Raw genomic sequence first — 20,791 nt, 5'->3', positions numbered from 1 at the left:
AGCGAGAAGCAGCGCGCGAGAGGCAGCGCGAGCCCCGCGGCCTCGGCCTTTCCCCTCGGGCCTCCGTCTGCCCTTCCTCGCGCTCCCTTCCTCCTTTTCCCTCCTTCCTCCTTCCTTCCTTCCCTCCAAAGAGGCAGCAGTAGCGGCGACGGCGCCCCCAGCGGCTCCCTCCCGAGCAGGCCTCGCCCCGCCGTCGCGGCCTGAGGCGAAGCAGCAGCCGCCGCCGCCGCCTCAGCAGAGAAGGCGCTGAATCCCCCGCCGCCTCGCCTGGCTGGGAGGCGGAGCCAGCAGGAGGCCCCGAGCGAAGCAGCGGGCCGGCCCGAGCCCAGGAGCAGCGCCGGCGGGAGGCGGGGGAAGAGGCAGGCGTCGCAGCTGCCGCCGCCGCCGCCGGCCTCTCTCTCTCCCTCCATCACCCCTCCTCCGCCCGCCCGTCCCTCGCTCGGCACAGGCAAGATGGCGGCCGTGGAGCTGGAGTGGGTGCCCGAGACGCTCTACAACACCGCCATCTCGGCCGTGGTAGACAGCTACGGCCGGGCGCGCCGCAGGGACATCCGCTCCTTGCCCGAGAACATCCAGTTCGACGTCTATTACAAGGTGGGCAAGGCAAGGCCGGGCCGGGGGGGGGGGACGGGCCCCGCTGTGGGGCTGGGGGGTGAAGGGAAGGGGGCACCCCCTTGGTTTTATTTGTGGGGGGCCGTCAGGGAGGGTGGTCCGCGCAAGGGCGGCAGTCAGGAGCGCCTCTCTTTCCCGCACCCTCCGCCCTGTACCGCTTTCCCAATTTGGGGGGGGGGGCGGAAGGAAGATGGCTGCATTTTCGCCTCGGCCTACCTTCTGCATCCAGCCACCCATTTCCCCAAACGGGAGCTCTTCCTTCTGCCGTCCGAGCGTACTCCCCCCCCCCCGACCCATATGCGTCCCCCCCTTGCTCCTAAAACTATTACTTGCGCCCCCTCCCACTGTCAGATTTCGAACCCCCCATCCTTATTTGTTTTGCTCAGGAAGCGTCCCAACAGTTTCTTTGCCCCTCTCTGTACAATTTAGAAGGGGGCCCTGTTTGCTACTCGCATTTTATGTGCAACCCACGCCCCAGGAATCTTGCTTTTGCCCATCGCCTCCGCCTGCTCCTTCAAATGGGGTTTGCACCCCCTTCCGAATGACCAGTATTTCAGAATTGGATTTGCCCATGTAAAAAAAAACAAAAAGCAACAACAACCACCATACTCTTTGCTTGCTCTCCCTCACTGTAGAATGTGGGCCCTCAGAGAACCAAGTTGCTTATTACCCCACTCCCCATTATTTGGCTTTTGCTCCCCTTCACTGCAGAGCTTGCCCCATGTAGAATCGCTTTTTAGACCCTACCCTGAGTATTTTCACCATTTCTTGGAACAATACTCGCCATCATTATAGTACCTCTCCCTATGATCTCTTTTTTTTATTTTGCCCCTTGCAACCCCCCCCACCAACCCCCTTCTTTGCTGCCTTTTCCAGAATTTTCCTTCTCAAAAACTGACTGCCTCCCATTCCAGTTTTTCACACCCATCCTAGGCAAGTGCCCTGACACCCCCCCCCAAAAAAATTCCTTGATCCTTTATTTTGTTTCCACTTCTTACCCTGTATGTAAGCACCCATTCTAGAATTTGCCCCCTAGAAAAAAACTAATATCACTTTTTGCCCCACACCCCTTTCCTCCAGAACTTGGAACAGATTTGTGTCTCAGATTTGGGGGGGCACTTTCCAACCAGGCCTGTTGGGGCAGGGTGATGGTAGCAGTTAAGTCTGCATAGGAGCCTAAGACTTATCTGGGGGCAAATCCTGTTTAATTCAGCAGGAGTTGCTTCTGAGTAGATATGGTTGGGAGGATTGCACCATAAATGTGTGATATCTCTCTTTCTCACCCTTGACTGCAGAGGATTAACTAGAGTACTGTTTGTTGGAGTGGGGTGTCATAATCAGCACTGCTGTGGCTGTGTGTTTCCAGCGTTGGTGTTTTTCTTGAGAGTGTAGAATGCTTTGTAATACAGTGATGTTGGATTACGCTGTCTTGTCTAGACTCTATTGGGAGCAATAAAGAGAGATTTGTGTCCCTCACCTCACTTCGGTTTGTAGAATGGGGTGCTGAAGAAAATAAGGATTTATTCTCTCTCAATGTTCTCAGGACAGCTGGAGTTCTTAATCTGAAGCACCCTTTTAACATAAAGACTGCATGCTTTTTGTTTTTCCTAAAATCGCCATCTCAAGATAGTTTTATTGCTATTTGTTTTGCCATCCAGTTAAATATTCAAAGTGGTCCTTTGAAAATGTCAGCTTTATAGATCAAGTGCAAGTCGAAGGATGCCTGGTATTTTTCTAGAGTTTGTATTCTATAAGCTGTTGCGTATAGAGTCTCCGCTTCCATCATTCTTCGATGTTAATCTTATTGTTTGTTATAGAGCAAATTGCTCTGTGGTGTTTATCCAGTGTTCTTTAAAAGACAAAAAAAAGTAATTCTCATTATGGGTCTATTCTTGATAGTGGAAAAATAGGTTCCATTTCTACCTACGCGTTTTAGGGTGGTGGGTATACTAGTGTGTGCCCCTACTTCTTAAGAAGGCAGAAAGAATAATAATTGATTCCATCCCCACCTTCCCAAGCCTTAGCATATGAGAATCATTTTCCAGTCCTTCTGTATGTGAGCTTTTAAAAAGGTGTCTCAATAAAAGGCACCCCCCCACTTTTATCATTGACCTAGTGTAGAAGGACAATCAAACAGGAACAGCACTGTAATGGGATCGATTTAAGTCACCTCCAGATACCTTCTACCTTAGATATTGGGGGGGAGCCATTTAAATATTCACATTTTAGCCACTGAATGGACAAAGATTTTGGTTCAAATGAGGCTTTTCACTCAGCATTTCCAACACAAGAGAATCTTAGTTTCTGCAAAAGGCACCCCTCAGAATGAAAGTAGTATATATTTATTTGTACCCTGCCTTTTTCCTTGACGAGACTCAAGGCATCTTATAGATAAAAATAAGAACTGCTAAAACAGAAAAATCAATCAAAAATAGAATGAAATGGAGATTAAAGCTGTCCCTTGATAGGATAGAGCTGCTGCATTTGGAAATGCAAGGATGAGCCTTGTCAAAGTCAGGGAAATCTGCAAACGTATATGTTGGCTGGAGTTCATATATCATAACCCCATTTATGTCATAGAATCATTGAATTGTAGAGTTGGAAGGGACCATAAGGATCATTTTCTTCATCACCCTGCAACGCAGGAATCGTTTGCCCAACACGGGGCTCAAACTCATGACCCTAAGATTAAGATTCTTATTCTGTACTGACTGAGCTATCCCAGATGAGGAAAGCTGTGAATGCTAAGTGGGCATTTCAGCAAGTTTCATTGCTTTCGTCTACACCAGGAATGGGAAACCTTTGGTCATCCTCCAGGAACTGAACTGCAACTCCCTTCTGTCCCAGCAAGTGTGGCCAGCAGCCTAGGGTGATTGGAGTTGCAGTTCAGGAACATCTGGAGGGCCAAAGGTTCCCAACCCTTGTTTTAGACTAATTTATACTCATACAAGGTATGCGGGTGGCGCTGTGGGTTAAACCACAGAGCCTAAGGCTTGCTGATCAGAAGGTCGGCGGTTCAAATCGCCGTGACGGGGTGAGCTCCCGTTGCTCGGTCCCAGCTCCTGCCCACCTAGCAGTTTGAAAGCACATCAAAGTGCAAGTAGATAAATAGGTACTGCTCCGGTGGGAAGGTAAATGGTGTTTCCATGTGCTGCTCTGGTTCGCCAAAGGCAGCTTAGTCATGCTGGCCCCATGACCCGGAAGCTGTCTGCGGACAAACGCTGGCTCTCTCAGCCAGTAGGCCGAGATGAGCGCCACAACCCCAGAGTCGTCCACGACTGGACCAAATGGTCAGGGTCCCTTTACCTTTACCTTTATAATCATACAGCTGGAATAGCCAAGTAATTCATTTGCTATCCTTTTGCAGCAGGCAGTGGTCCAGTTTCTGAGCCATGAATTGGGGTGGGACAGTGGATAGAGGAACTTGTCACTGAGCAAGGGAAGTCAGACCAGATGCCCTTCCAGCCCCTTCTGATAGTTCCTCATGAGTGATGTACACTTTTAACTGTATTTGTGAATGACGCTGTCACCTAGGAGAAAGTATGCCACAGTTCAGATTCCTAGTTCTTCTCATAATGATAGCCTTGAGCAAGGTATTTTGTCACATCTCTGCTTGTGATCTGAAGGACATTTCAGAGGAACTTTCCAAACAATATCACAGAAGTTACTGGCCCACAAAATCATGTTAATAGAACTCGCAGTTCTGGAAGGGGGGTGGGGGAGAGAAACCATCTTCCTTCTCATTTACAAAAGTTTGTTTGATTTAATCCCTGGTGATTATTCTGACTCACCAAATGGCTATTTATAGGCCTGATTTTTAAAATGCATATTTTCTACCACTCTCATTATTTCCATATTAGTGGCCGGATTGTTTTTCCACGGATAATTCTTTTTCTGCACTTTAAAAGTAAGAATTTCAGAATACATGCATTGCTTCCACAGTCTTCTGGCTGCATATATTCATAGAATGACAAATGCAGATTCCAAGATGTCGGCAAGACTCACTGCTGTTACCCAGCCTGTGCTGTAGTTCACGTAAATCCAGCATTTTAGGGCACTGACTATCCTTTACATGTCTACTCAGAAATATGCCCCAGTGAGTTCATTGGGTTTTTCTTCCAGGTTACGAATGTATAGAATTGCAGCCTGAGGCGCAAGCGCTTTTTTCAGCCATAAGCCCAAATCCTTGAGCCTGATTTGAAAATGAAGCTGGTTCACAATGTCACATCTAGGGTGCTGTGCAGAATACATACCTAATGCATGTGTTTACAAGAACATCACAGGCTGCTCATTAGCTACTGAGCCATGTACAGTACAGGATTCTCTTATTAACATCCAAAATCATGAACAACTTCAGACCAGGACACCATATTCCCCTGAACGTACCCAGTTGATCATTACCGTCATCGGAAGAGGTCCTACTGGCCGTGTCATGGCTAGCAGATCAAGTGACAACATGGAAAACCAACTTCTTGAAGTGGCACCAACCCCTCCCCCGGCCATACAATTTGAAAGGCATTGACAGTGATGTGTTTTGGGCACCTACTGAAAACATACTTGGGCATTTCCTGACCATTTTTAGATGGCACACCTCAGTATTTGTTTTACCCTTTAGCATTTTGCTTTAGTGTCTCAATCCCTTCCCAACATAACTGCTGAAGAGCATCTGGTTTGCATGCAAAAGGTTCCAGCCTGGCATCTCCAGGTACTCCCGAGAATGTCCCCGGTTTGAAACCCTGCAGAGATGCTGCCAGTCAGTGTAGACAGTACTGGACTAGATGTACCAAGGGTCTGACTCATTATAAAGCAGCTGTCTATGCTCCTATTATTCTTATGGATAGTACATATTTGCATTTTGTTTATATTCTAGCCTTTTGATTTTATGGTTTTTACTTTATAAACCATTTAAGAGATTGCCTCTACCCAGGGAATATTTTGAGGAATAGCAGTAAAGCTATCATACTCATCTCTCCATTAGGCATTTAGACATCCCTTCCCATGCTTCTAGTCTCATATATGCAATGTTTGTGCATTAACTTAGGTCATCTGGGATACAGCAAGTGGTATGGATTCTGAATCCTTGTTTAATCAAATTTATGTACAAGTTTCCCCAAATCACTGGTGGTTTTTCTTGTGTCCTAAAAGGTTTCATAATAATCTTAATAAGTACTAAAAGCTATTTCATTTTTAAAAAAGAAAGTTTTATATATTAAACACTCTTTAAATTTTTAAACAAATGCCAGTGTATTAAGATAAGACACCTTAATAGCCTGTACTCCCATGTAATGTTTATATTTTAAGGAAACAAATTAAGGAACTGAAAACTCTTAACATACTAATTTAACCACAGTGAGTAGTCACTGGGGATAAGTCATCTGGGAGCAATGTTAATATGCAACTTTGCAATTGGTCCAGTGCAACTAGTATTGCATTTATCCCTTTATGTAACAATTTGGTGTTTTTGAAACAGGCACGGTGGTGGTTAGGGCTGGGTGACAACTCGTTTTCAGTATTGTGATATATCACCAACTTTTGTTGTTGTTCAGTCGTTCACTACTTGTGTCCGACTCTTCGTGACCCTATGGACCAGAGCACACCAGGCACGCCTATCTTTCACTGCCTCCCGCAGTTTGGCCAGACTCCTGCTAGTCGCTTCAAGAACATTGTCCAACCATCTCATCCTCTGTCGTTCCCTTCTCCTTGTGCCCTCCATCTTTCTCAACATCAGGGTCTTTTCTAGGGAGTCTTCTCTTCTCATGAGGTGGCCAAAGTACTGGAGCCTCAACTTCAGGATCTGTCCTTCCAGTGAGCACCCGGGGCTGATTTCTTTAAGGATGGATAAGTTTGATCTTTTTGCAGTCCATGGGACTCTGAAGAGTCTTCTCCTGCACCATAATTCAAAAGCATCAATTCTTCGGTGATCAATCTTCTTTATGTTCCAGCTCTCACTTCCATACGTTACTGGGAAAACCAGTACCACCAACTAAACATCACAATATATCAATATACTGTATCACAATATCTCAAATAAGGAAGGAACTATGCAGAGGCAAAAAAGGACAATGTCCTGGCAACTGCTACTACTGAAGGGTCTAAAACTGATAAATGTTGATATTATCAATCACCTCATGGTCACTTTCAGCAGTAGGCAAGTCAAAATGCATCCAAACGAGACTTCTGGTTTTGGGCTTGGCTACCAAATGGTGGCATTCAGGACACCCCAGAGTATGGTGATGAGTCATAGAGAATACAAATAATCTGAGACTGCCAGCAGGCCTACTAGGCAGCAGAAGCCTCACCATGGCACAGCCTGCGAGGCCTTGTTGTGGTGGCGGCCTGCAAGGCCTTGTGGCAGTGGCAAAAGTGGTGACGACCTGCAAGGCCTTGTTGTGGTGGCGGCAGCAGTGGTGGCCTGCAAGGCTTTGTGGCAGTGGCAAAAGTGGTGACCGCCTGTAAGGCCTTGTCGTGGCCGTGGCAGTAGTGGCGGCCTGTGAGGCATTGCGGTGGCGGCAGACTCTGAAAAAACTTAATAGTATAACTTGCACTCTTAGATCACTGTGTTTGATTCCACTTCTTACAATTCCCAATATTCTTATTTGTGGGGAGTCATGTGCTCTACATGCATGGTGTATTTGCAGGCTGCATCATCAGTTGAAACACACTTATTGCCTATTGTATTTACAGATGAGGAGGCTAGTTTACAGATCATGGCCACCTCCAAATTGAGCTTTTTCTTCAAAATTGAAAGTGGCTTGTCTAAGGACATTTTTATTTTAAAAAGTAAACAGCCTTATGTGTCACTTGGCCCCTAGCATAGGTTTTAGTTCCCCATGTGTTGTTGGCCTTTCTGAGCTTTGCTGAAACTTAATGAGTAAGATATCTTGGTGTGCTGGTTGGACTGCCTCTTTAATGTGCTGCAGTGCAAACAAGGCCTTGTATTTCTTTCCATAATACAAACAGCAACATGTAGGAGAGCAGGGATAATAATGCGGAGCCCTCCTGATGGTTTGAGCTCCAATTCCCATTATCCCTGACCAAAGGCTATACTGGCTGGAGCTGATGAAAGCTGTAGTTCAGAAGATCTGGAAGGCAGCAGGTTGGGGAAGATGATTTAGAAAATAAGAGAGTGGTATTCACTGGTTTATACAAATACGGAATTTCTTACCAATCTGGATATCAAGCTGTAATGAGCCATGAGGAAGTGACTTGGTGGGACTGGCTGCATGAAGAATGGGAGGTGCTCAAGGAGCTGAGGGGCTCTGATCCTGAGAAAGGGGCCCAGCGCATTCCGAGTTAGAGGTCTGCAACTAGGGGAAGGGCTGTGTGTCTGTTCCCATCAGATACGCTGAATGTTGCCTTGATACTGACTGATGAGGCATTATTATAATTTTGTGTATATGTACTACCTTGACATACTTTATGAAAGTGTGGATTAAAAATACTACAGTTAACAAACACACACACCACAGAGTTTGTTCTCGTCCAAACGCCTTATCTGTTCTTAGCCTTATCTGTACCATGCAGGTAGGTTTGAAGGAGAGGAACTGTACTGTACACCTCCTTATTCTTCTAAAAGGAAGGATGGGATGCAAAGTTGAATTACAAATGAATAAATAAGTGAATTTTTGGTATCTTCAAAAATGGAACACGCACTAAAGTATTAGGATTGCTGGCTAGCTTTTCTGTCTACAGAATCTTGATCTTTCATGAGCACTCCATGTTGCAAAGTGTGTGTAAAAGTTAAATGAGCAGACCCAGCAATGAATTACTAAAGCGTATGCTTCTGTAGTCCTTACGTGAGACTTGGTGCTTCTCAAGATAACATGTGAGCATATGCTCTTCATAACATACTGTTCCTTAATCCAACTCCCGCATTGATTTCCCCCCCTGTGTAATTATTCTAGGCAAAGATGCCACATCTCAAATTGTGAAAACACACAGTCTTAGCTTGTGGCACCTTTCCTTAAATTATTGTTTGGTATATTTTTCCAGATCAAGTGCTGTATACAATTAAGTTTTACTCAGGCCAGATCGGTTGAAATAAATGACCCTAAATTAGTCATCCCCACCAGTGTTCGAAATTAGCCGGGTGCATTTTGCACCTGAGTATTGGCCAAGTATGCGACCAAGTGAAGATGCCTGGGCGCCAAGATGGTGCCTGACATTTCCACCTTCTGGAGGTGCATGCCTGGGCATCATTGGATCTTGACTTTTTTTCACACACACTAATGCCACATCCTGAAGAATTGTATCAATCACATTTTATCTGCGCAATTGGAATGAATTTCAGGAAGCAGAATGCTTTTTCTATGCAGCCTGTGCAGGAGCAGGGAACAATGTTTAGTTAATTGTAGCTTGTCTTCACTTACCCCACCACCAGAGGTAGGATAAAATATAAGAGACAGTCCACATATTGGCCTATTCCTATCCCTTTTCCTTAATGGTGACACAGACCATTCATAACTTAAGAATATTATTCACAGCTATGATCAGGGTGATGGGGTAAATGAAGACAAGCTACAACAATTAACTATAACATTGTTCACTGTTTCTGCTCAGGTTGCACAGAAAAAACATTTTGCTTCTTGAAGTCCATTTCAGTTGCCCAAAAATGGCAACCAGACATTCCGTTTTGGTGACTACAACCTTGGTTTAAGGAGCCATTTGGTGCCTACCTTATATATCTGAGTTTGTAACAATGCATGCCCCTTAATTTCAGTGAGTCGGCTCTGAGTAGGGCTAGCCTTGGATACACGCCCAAGCGCAATTAGACAGCTTGAAAATAGTTATGTTGTTTTGGTTATGCTTCTTCCATGTTCTTATGTTTTGGATATGCCTGGTGCCCACATGGGGGAAGTATATAGCCATGTATCTTACTGTCCTGTGAAAATTAGTGGAATTTTGCCAAAATTGCAGCAGGTAGTTTAAACTTCTGGGAACCAATACCATGTGATAGCTAAGAGTTCTGCAGCACTATAAACATTTTGTTTTGGCATATCTTTTAGTTGACTGTTTAGCAGATGCATGGATTGTTACCTGCATTTGGCATTTACATGGGTGTCAAGGGGAAATTTGGAAAACAGTGGCATCAAGTGGCCATAGAATGTGGGGGCATGATTTACCGAAAGTACGCAAAATAAAGGGCATCACTTCAGCCTACAACCCCCCCCCCCAACAGCATTTATTTTTCCCTGCTGCTGCATCCATTTCTTTCGTAGACTCCAGTCCCAATTTTTCAGATTCATGACCAGTTTATGTAGCTGTAGCGAAGGGATGTGGAAGCTGTGGCCCTTGAGATGTTCTTGGGATTATGTCTGTGATCATCCCTCACTATTGGCCATGTTGGCTGAGGCTGTTGGGACTCTGACAACATCTGGAGGGCCACATATATGCCTCTAGGGGAAGCCCACAAGCAGACCCTGAGTGCAACAGCCCCCTCTCCCCTCCTACGGTTTCCAGCAACTGGCATTCAGAAGCACACTTGCTTCCAACAGGAACATAGTCATGAGGGTTAGTAATCACAGATAGCTTTATTCTCCATGGTTGGCATCTGGGTGGCCACTGTGAGACCAGGATGCTGGACCAGTTGGGCTACTGGCCTGATCCAGCAGGCTGTTCCTTGTGTTCTTATCCACAAGCAGCTGCCTGTCCTTTCTTGGAAATTGGTTATTCAGTGAGGTGGACGTTCATTCTGACCCAGTTCTTAGCTATGCATATTTGGACTGGCCATTTCACTGAGCCTCTTCTGCAGGGAGCTAAATGGATTTCCTTTTGTACATGTTATCTTTGTTTCACCAGCAAGAGACAGAGGGAAAAAATATTTTCAAAATATGACTTGGACATCGCAAAGGAATATATATATATATATATATATATATATATATATATATATATATATATATATACCTGGCAGGATTACAGTGCTGCATACAAATTATCTGAAAAAGCAACACTATATTAGGGAAGGAGAAGCAAAAACAATCCAAGAGAGGATTTCATGCCGTTCTTTTTCTCTGGAATAACAACATGGAGTTACGATGTAAGGTCTTTAATCCTGTAGTGAAGTCAGTAAGACCTTTTTTTTTAACTGAGAGTTTCATTTGGAACAAGGAGCTCCAGTGAAACACTGATATTGCACACTGAAGGAATTTTTCTTTAGTAGTTTTGTTTCTTCCTCTTTCTCCTAAAAGCATCCACTTTGTATGCATCTCATTCCAGTTTTGGGAGGGGTGTCTGTGTGTGTCCAGGTGGTTTCCTAAATAGATGCTGGCCAGACTCCATACATATTCATGTCCCACCTGCCTATTAGGCCTGGGCAATGTTGGCTTCAGTCAGCGGTATATTGCTGGTGAAACCGCCACCGCTCCTGAGCGGCCCACCCCCGCTTTTTTTAAAGGGAGCCGGGGAGAAGGGGTGCGCGTTCACCCCTCGTCCCCAGCTCCCTTCAAAGCAAGCAGGATGAGCACAGGGCGTAGGGTAGTGGAGGAAGCAGCTGGGATCCCGGCTGCTCTCTGCACCGCCCAGCGCCCCGTGCTGATCCTAAAAGCCTGCTTTTGGGATTGATGGGCAGCGCGGAGGTTGGTGGAGGAAGCAGCTGGGATGCTGCCACTTCCTCTACCACCCCACGCGCCGTGCGTGGGTCCCAAAAGCCTGCTTTTGGGATCAGCGGGTAGCGCGGAGGAGGAACTTCTGTATCCACCCCGCAGCCTCCATTTGCAGAAACAAGCATGTTTCTGCGAACGGAGGTGCGTGGAGGATCTAGCAACATCTCCGCTGCTGCTCCCACCTCCCGCTGAATGCAGCGGGGGGTGGGGGGAGGCAGTGGGGAGCGAAGCCATAAGCCTCTCCATAAGACACATCAACATTTCCCCTTCCTTTTCAAGAGGGAAAAAGTGTGTCTTGTGGAGCAAAAAATACAATATATTCTGTCTCTGCTGTCGGAGGCAGCGTGGCTTTGAATGTCAGTTGCTGGGAATCACAGGTGGAGAGAGTTGCTGTTGCACTCAGGTCCTGCTTGTGGTCTTCCCTTGGGGGCATCTGGTTGGCCACTGTGAGGACAGAATGCTGGACTAGATGGGCCTTTGGTCTGATTCAGCTGGTCTCTTCTGATGTTCTTCTGATGGTGTTTTCATCCTGCACATTCCTGGGAAATCTCTTTTCTAAGGAACCATCTTCTAACAATTAGCTCCCAGACAGATTAAAAAACACAGAAGTAGCCATGTTAGTTTGTTGCAGCAAAAACAGCAAAGAACCTTGTGGCACATTAAAGATTTACCAGATTTTGGTATAATATTTTGTGGGCCAGAGTCCACCTCATAATATGCATGAAGAGTAATCCCCAAGTACAGGTGTGGTGGAGGACTATAAACCAGTGAGATCAGAGTGAAATGCAAAGCAAATTGTGCAGATAGTGACAACTCAGTTATTACCAGTGCGCATGCAAAGTAAGCCCAGTCACCCTATATTTCTGCAGTGATAGGTGATAAAACTGTCAACTTGGCAGTGCTGAGTTGGTTAACACCTACAGAACCATAAAGAGACTATAAAGAACCATAAAAGCAGAAGATTTCTAATTGTGGCCTGCAAGCTCCATGCAGCTCTGCAGAACGATTGTGAGACATTCAAGAATATCTGAAACTGTTCTGTATACTGATTTATGTTTTTTTCCTAATGACTGAGTTGGAGGCGGTTTTGAACAGGGCTGGAGTTACCAAACAAGCTAATAAGACTGATTAAGGGACCAGCCATATTTACTCAGAGTGGACTCAATTAAATTAAATTAGTCATATTTAGTTGTGCCCTTTAGTTTCACCAAGTCTACTCTAAATAGAACCCATTGATTTTCATGATATAGACTGCTAATCTGTCCCTTAAAAGCTACCAGTTAAGGGGACAGCAGCCTGGGCTAGCCTTGGGTCTGTGATTTTCACAATAGGTGCTACTTTTTATGATAATGCTGGAATGGAAGATAAAAGTTCAATAAGTTTTTTACAAAACTGTGAAGTTTGAGTATAGCTGCTTAAAGGCAAGTGCACAGTGATATTCCAATACGTACATAGTGATAATCTTGCCCAGAATAATTGAGTAGAAATCTTGTGTTAAAGCAGAATGGGATGTGGAGCAAGGGCATGGCTCCCTGAGAATAAGAAACTATATTGGACTGCGTTAATGAAAACGGCAACAGCTCAAGGGTTCTTCTGAGCCTTTACCTTTAAATTCCATCCACATTGGCCAAAAATGGGGAAAGATTGATACCCACTTTTAGATTCCCCAATATAGTGAATGGGAGTTCACGAGGTTTTCTGTTTTATGCAGAGTGGCTTGGAACCCAAGGCGCAAAGATCAAAGCGGGTAGAGAGCAGAGAGTGACTCAGAAACAGAATGAAGTTTTTAAAAACACACACACAGAAGGTGAATCTTGTGTCCCCAAGCACACCCCCAAACATGTATACTGACTGGAATTGCTCCCAGAACCATCACTAAGTAGACTCTGAGCTGTTGGAATCCCCTGCTCAAATCTTGCCTATGCCACAAACTGCCAGGCAGATTTTTAGCAAGGTGACATATCTTGGCCTTGGCACCCATCTCAGGGCAGATGATAGGGCAGGTTTCTTCTTTCTGGGTACATTTACCCCGATGGGAAGAAGAGTTGTAAGCTAGCATTGCTGTGCTGAATGCTCGAATCTCAAAATGAAATTGCAAACAAAAGCATTAAAAAAATCCATGGAGCAAGAGCTGAAACAAATTCAGTAAACCAATCTGCAGTAGGTAGATGACTGCACTATTCTGCCTTGCAGCACACTTGTCAGGATTGCTGAGAAAGGAAGCGTTTTTCAAATGCGCTGTAAAAATGTTGAACATTACTATTTGCAAGCCTGAACCAGGATTCGACAGTGCAGCAGTCATTGTACACTTATTAGTTTAGTGAAGTCATGAATGATTATGGTCTGGATATTGTATTTTACTTTTTTCATCTTGGGGGCGAAAAAAATTCTCAAAGGCCTGACCTACTTCCACAGGATTTATATATTTTAAAAGGCTAATTATCTAGCTATGGGCTGGCCTGGATTTTGGCAGACAGCTGGAAATGAAAGTGAGCCTACATTGTTGCTGCTATGTGGAACACTAAAATGGGTTAATGGACAACCACAGTGTTGTGGTGTTAGAATGTTTAAATGGGTACCAAGGAGACCCAGGTTCAAATTTGGAATGAAGCTCTCACTGGGTGACTTTAGCTCAGTCCCAGCTTAATCTTCCTCACAGGGTTGTGAGGATAACAACTGGGGAGAGGGAGAAAGTTTCAATCAGTATTGTTCTTCCCCCTCCCAAAGTAACTTGAGTTTAGAAATTAGGAGCCAATTCTGGTGGATCAGACCAAAGGTCTGTCTGTCTATGCCTCTCCCAAGCTGGTATCCTTCAGATCTTTTTTACTTCCCCTGCCAGCAGAACCAATGTTCAAGCTTGACTCCAAAATATGGAGGGAGGGCACCTGGTTGGGGAGGACTGATCAAGACCAGCGTTCCATCTCCAGCAATGGAACCACCACCATACATTTTAAAAGGTGGAGCAACAATAAATACAGATAACATCATTAGGAAAGTCATAATATGGGCAACTCCACACTTAGGCTTGCTCGTCTTGTGCACACAGCGCCAGGAAATAATTAAATAATTCAATTCATACCCAGAGATGGTTGGAGAGTCCTTGTGGCTCACAATGAGACCCTTCGTGGATCCTGAAGAGGATGTCAGTGAGGAAGTCCCAAAGAGACAGGAGGTGCAGTGGGGCTTTGGTTGGGTTGCTCAGCCTCCCTGCCCAACAGCTGGTGTGTGGGGTAGCACAGCAGCAGCAGCTGCTTTCCCATGCATCCTCTAGCCTCTTGCCAGCCCCAGAGCTTCCATTCTAGTTGTGGATATTTTGGGATACAGTATGAATTGAAGAAAGGGGGGCAGAAAGGGTGTTTCGAGGGTGCTTCCCACTTTGCACGATTTCACTTATGTGTGTGGTCCCTTGGTATATAACCCCCATGCAAGTGGAGAGTCACCTGTATCCTATTTAAAACAAAACACAAAACTGTGCATCTAAAAGTTGCAGGTCTTTGCCTACCGCTGAAAAGATAGTGCCAAGCCTCCTTGGAGGAGGGTGTTCTAGAGTCAGGGCAGTGGGCACAACGATAGGGATCCCTGTTGCCAGTCATTATCTAATTCAGCATTGAATGGCAAAGATAAGGAGGGAGAACGAGAACAGCTCTCTGAAGAAGATCTCAGCATTCAGGCAGGTTTATTCAGGATAAGGTGGTAACTTAGTCCTCTATGACTTAAGAGAATATCTGTGTGTCCCAGAACAAATTCATATTTAAGAAGTTCAGTGGTGATGGGAAAGCTTATCTTTTCAGAGACATTTGTTTGCCACTTTCTGGATTCCCCAGAACACAGCTGGAACAGAGCTTTTCAAAGGAAACAGATCATTCAATTACATCTTTGCATTAACTTTCAAATACCCTCCTCCCCCCCACCACATCAAATCACTCGATTTTTCACACCATTTGGGTATATATCATTGAAATCCTGCCACAGATACAGTCCGTTTAAACATGTTTGTTGGTATTTGAGGAAAGAGATTAGCAGTGATATGCCAAGCTGTTAGAATTTCTGATAAGGTTATTAAAGACCAAGGCAGCCTTCCAAAACAGCTTAATCCTTGTGGGTGAAACTGGCAAATTATGAGTCGAGAAGCCTTTCTGCTTCCTCTTTGGGAAGAAAAGAGAGGAGTCTTTTGACCTAGTAAACAAGCAACCCAAAGTTTTGTACTGTGTTACAGCTTATACATATATATCATAGTTGCTGACAGGTATCTAGTGTACCGTATTAAAGCCATTGTGATTGCTCAATGTGTTTCATCAAGTTCACTCACATTCTTCGGTGTGATACATCCAGTTAGTCCAAAGAAGCTAGGGGATCAGGAATATGGATGTGGACTCACAGGCTCCGCCTCATGCAAAAGTTCCCTTCCCCTATAGTTTGTACAGTCGTACCTCGTGTTACGAACGCTGTGGGTTGCGTTCGTCACGGGTTATGAACGCGCCAAACCCGGAAGTACCGGAATGGGTTACTTCTGGGTTCGGTGGTTCGCACATGCGCAGACATGCAAAATGACATAATGCGCAGAAGCGCGCCGCGCACATGCGCAGACGCGGCGCTTCAGGATGCGGACCTTTCAGGTTACGAACGGGGCGCTGGAACGGATCCCGTTCGTAACCAGAGTTAACACTGTATTAACCCTAGTATAGAATCATTCATACATTGGTGCTAACCAAGGTTTATCCTTTTTAAACCTATGTGAGACCATGCTTTGAGGTAGCTTTGCAGGCCATAGTTAGGAGACAATTGTGGGTAGCATCAACTGTGATTAGTGCCAGCATGTCCACAACACCACCCTACGCTAAAGGAAACCTTGGGAAAGTGTCTACAAAGCCACTGTGTATGCCTGATTTTAGGAGATTGGAAACACGGTTACATTGGGCCATTGAGAACAATGGGATTTTCTGTCAAGTAAATGTGCATAGAATCACCTTATCAACCTGCCTGCACATTATCATCAATGGAAGAGGCAGTCCTGGTGGTTCCTAGGTTAACTGAGTTGTGCGGTTCAGGTGCCCTTGGAAGATCCTTTTCAGTAGTGGCTCCACACCTGTGGTATGACTTCACTGCTGAGATGCGTCTCGCCCCAACTTAGTATTGTTTCAGGCATCTGATTTTTTTTTAAACACATTTCACTAGGATTTTAGTGGTTAATGAGGTAATTGTGCTACTTATGCAGTATGTGAGAATTACGTTATTGAATTTGTTTATTATTTATTATGCTTTCATATATTATTAATTTTTTAAATTGCCAGTATAGAATCTCTCATTTCATAAAACTGCCTCCTTGAACATGCTTTGCTTTGACCTGTACTCCTAAGAACTGCAGACATTTTAAGCTTTAGCTGTGTTGCATCCTCATTATGTTTTGTCCCATCCTGTGCAGGCCAGAAAAATAGTTTTGTTTTCTAAAAAAATTAACTGCTGTGGATGTATGTAAATAAGCTCTCAAAACTTTCCTAGAGTTCAACAGCCTTTGTGGGAATTCCCCTTCATATAAACGTTTGGCAGCCAACTACTTAGGTTGGCAGTCTGGATCAAAGGTTGCCACATAGGCTCTTTTAAGCACTTGTAATGCATGGTCACTAAATAATCAAGCACAGCTACTAGCTATTTACACTAGCAGTAAAGATGCTTGGAAATCTCATTTCCCCCAAGGTTGTTGTACATAGAAAGTGCACATGCTGGAGTATTTGCAACACAATTTCCGTAAAGTAAAATTGAATATCCTGAGGATTACTACAAAGAGCAGAGGTTTTCACTTTTTTGAGTCCAGGGCTCTCTTGACCAACTACATTCTTTCTGCGGCACCCCTGTGGGGCTCAGGAGCTCAGTTATGTCACACCTTGCCTGCAGAGCTGGCAGCCGATCACCCTTTTTCCGAACACCCTGCCTTCCTCTCCTCTCTCCTTGGGAGTCCTCTGGGCAGCCGTATCTACCGCCCACCCCTCTGCCCCAAAGATAGGTGCCTCATCACACTGCCCCACAGGGGCCTGAGAAGAGGATGTCATAGAGCACAGGGTTGTCACTGTGGTGCCCACATGCCCCCAGGAGTCTTCCCTGGCATCCACAAGATCCTTTAAGCTTAAAAGAAGCTTTTCTTGTTGCCTGTGAAATAGTTTGTTCTGAATGTTTGGTTGTAGTGTGTGTATATCAAGCCTACGGCAAGTTTCTCCAGTTTTGCTGGTAACCCCTGACATAGAAGCATAGTGAAACATTCTTGCCAATAACTCTATTAAAAACTACTGGCTCGTACACTGATACAGTGGTGCCGCGCAAGACGAAATTAATTCGTTCTGCGACTGCTGTCGTATAGCGAAAATTTCGTCTTGCGAAGCACCAACGGGGGAAGAGCGGTTTGACGAAGAAAAAAAAATCGTGGAAATTTTTCAACTTGCGAGGCAAGCCCATTGGAAAATTTGTCTTGCGAGACAGCCTTTCGTCTAGCGAGTTTTTCGTCTAGCGAGGTACCACTGTATTGTTGTTTTTAAGTACCCTACAGACATGGTCGATGTAAGTCATTTGTGGCATGACAACACAGAAAGGAAGTGGGGAAAGAAACATCTCAAGGTTCAGTTTATAATAAATCAAGCCATATCATGGTTAAGGAAGCTTAACTGTGGCTTTCTGCTGTCTCTGTGAAATGACAAACCACCGTTTGCAATTGGCTGGCAAACCAGAATCTGAAACCATAGTTTGAAAGCCATGGTTTGGTCACTTTGGTGTGATGTATGAATTGTCAGGCTATCACTATAGCTGTTGTTTCTCTGGCTCCACATTTAGACTGAAAACGAAAGTGGACATGGTTTGCCTTTTGAACATTTAGAAGGGCAGATGCTTAAACCCTTGTTAGCACAAAGCATGATTTGGCTTGATGCCTGAACAAGCTTCCTTTCCCTATTGCCTGGAAGCAGTTCTTTTTCGCCATGGGCAAGTCAGTACTGGACTATTTACAAGCCAGACTTCCTGGGACGGGGTGGTAGAGCAAATGTTTTGCATGCAGAAGGTCCCAGGTTCAGTCCTTGGTTGTATCTCCAGAACCTCCACGTAAGACTGTCAAAAGATTCTGTCTGAAAATCTGATGTGCTTCTGCTGGTCAATGTAGGCAATACAAGAGTTCAGTCAACCCATGCTCTGACTTAGCAAGCTGTACTTACACAAACAAAATGCAGTCCTTTAGAAAAAGAAAACCCTTAAACAATATTTTCCTGATGTAGACATTTTTTACAACAGTGCTGTTTCTAGTAGCTTCAGTCCCCAGAGAATGGGGCAGACTGCTGGACTTCAGAAAAACATGCAACGTAGTAAACAAAATTTTGCTGGCTTATCCTCTGTGTACAGGGTGTGTGTGTGTGTGTGTGTGTGTGTGAGGGTGGAAGTAATGCACTTTACTTGCCAAAGCGAAGCGAAAAAAGCTATCAAAGCCTGATGGCTCACGTGAGTGTTACAAAGAACAAATACTCTACAATCCAGAAAGCTTTTTTTTTACCTTGTGGGTTCCTTCCTCTCCTCCTTGTGATTAATTCTGGCAAGCAAAGCTATGCAACTCACTGCCCTTGCCATATAACTTTGCCCCTTCTGGCCCAGCGATACCGTCACAGCTGGCAAAGTGGATGGGACCAGACAGATAACTTGCTAGGTTAAGCTTAAACCATGAGCAGAGACGTGTTTACGGGAGGGCAAATGGGGCAGTTGCCCAGGGCGGCAAAGCTGAGAAGGTGGCATTTGCAACACCCTCTGTTGCCATGTGCACACCATATGCAGTGGCCACCGAGGGTGCAAGGCGGGTTTCATGCCTAGTTCTTTGACAGGAAAAGCTTTGCCCTGCTGCTGCTCCCACTACTGCTGCCAAAACCGCACCTGAGGAGGGAGGTAGACAGCGGGTAGAGAGAAAGAACACACTACCACATGGGATTGTGAGGCCATTGGGACTTGCACTCCGGAGCTGAGTCAAGATAGCTCCAACACACATGCAAAGAGGAAGGAATTTGGTGCTTGTGCGTTCCGTTGAGGTTGCGCATGAACATGTTCCTGGGAGGGTATACCTCTTCTGCCCAGGTGTGGCAGACACCATAAAAATACACCACTGGTTATTAGGTGTACCAAGTAGCCTGATTTTGTGTGAGGAGCAATGTTTTGTGACCCTGTTCTTCAGCGGAAAGCAGCCATGCCCCAAGTTAGAACAAACAGTGTGCCAGACTCCTGGCTTAATATTTATGTCTCTTTGCATGTGTGTTGGTACAACTCATAAAACTCTTTTCTCCCTCTTCCTGCAGCTTTACCAACAAGGCCGACTATGCCAGCTGGGTAGTGAATTCTGCGAACTGGAAGTTTTTGCAAAGGTGCTTCGAGCTTTAGATAAAAGGTAAGTCAGTGCTTACTAAAAATGGCAGCTCCTCTCACTTTGCAAGATGAACATTTCCCCCTGTAAAACATAACTGGATGCAGTCAATCACCACTGAGCATTTTTGAGCCCCACCAGTTTCAGTGCTGAACTCTCTGGTCGGAATCAGTGGGTGCTCAGTGCTTAGAATGTGACTGGATAGCACCCACCCTTCTGCATAAAGTGCCTTGCCGAATAAATTTGTGTTTTGCAGCTGCTTTCAGCCATGACTTCCTGTCGGTTAGCTTGGCAAGGTAAAGGGACCCCTGGACTCTGGGGTTGCAGCGCTCATTTCGCTCTATTGGCCGAGGGAGCCGGCGTACAGCTTCTGGGTCATGTGGCCAGCATGACTAAGCTGCTTCTGGCGAACCAGAGCAGCGCATGGAAACGCCGTTTACGTTCCCTCTGGAGTGGTACCTATTTATCTACTTGCACTGTGTGCTTTCGAACTGCTAGGTGGGCAGGAGCTGGGACCGAGCAATGAGAGCTCACTCCATTGCGGGGATTTGAACCACCGACCTTCTGATTGGCAAGCCCTAGGCTCTGTGGTTTAGACCACCGCGCCACCCGTGTTCCTACCAGCATGTAAATACAGTAGTCATGTTCTGACTTAAAAGACATAGCTTTGTAAAGATTTTAACCTGGAGGTTTATCACAAATCTGCCCTACAGTGCAATCCTAATAAATGTAAGCACCATTGATTCAGCAGAACGCATAGGAAAATGTAAAGTAGAAGCTTTCTTTAAAGCTTAGTTTAAGACAGAGGTGGCGAGACCTCCCAGGTCCTAGGAAGGCAATGGTCAGAATCTATTAGTGAGCCTTTCTTCTTATATGTGCGTTCTCTTTTGAGATTTCCTGTCTAGAGTCCAGAACAAAATTTAAACAAAAACCAACAACAACAACAACACATAGACACAACTCTCCCAAATTCTCTATGTATGTCAGAGAACATAAGAGAGAGGAAGGGAATCGGAGGCAACCACAGATAAACCAAACTAAAGAAGCTTTCTCTGACAGGAGGCTCTCACTGGATTCTGTATCCTCTGCTACTGTGGGCAAGGAAAGATTTGTGGGGGTGGGGGTAAGAAAAGCAAAATTCTCCCCAAGTATGTTTTTGTTCTTCTGCTTAACAGCCCTGTTAACAGGCTCTGGCAGC

General features: G+C 45.2%; 1 protein-coding gene across 1 annotated transcript in view; it reads left to right on the top strand.

Annotated features, from left to right (window-relative positions):
- The first annotated feature begins 380 nt into the window (after window positions 1-380).
- Window positions 381-20,791, top strand: part of APPBP2 (amyloid beta precursor protein binding protein 2) — a 34,773-nt gene continuing 14,362 nt past the window's right edge. The window contains 2 exon segments of the mRNA XM_033171702.1: window positions 381-594; window positions 19,529-19,617. Of these exon segments, the coding sequence (XP_033027593.1) occupies window positions 454-594; window positions 19,529-19,617 (230 nt within the window). The 5' untranslated portion in view covers window positions 381-453.

The sequence above is a fragment of the Lacerta agilis genome, chromosome 15 (assembly GCF_009819535.1).
Source record: "Lacerta agilis isolate rLacAgi1 chromosome 15, rLacAgi1.pri, whole genome shotgun sequence".
Lineage (NCBI taxonomy): Eukaryota > Metazoa > Chordata > Lepidosauria > Squamata > Lacertidae > Lacerta > Lacerta agilis.
Note: the sequence above shows the minus strand (reverse complement) of the source record. Positions and strands in the feature narration are given on the sequence as shown.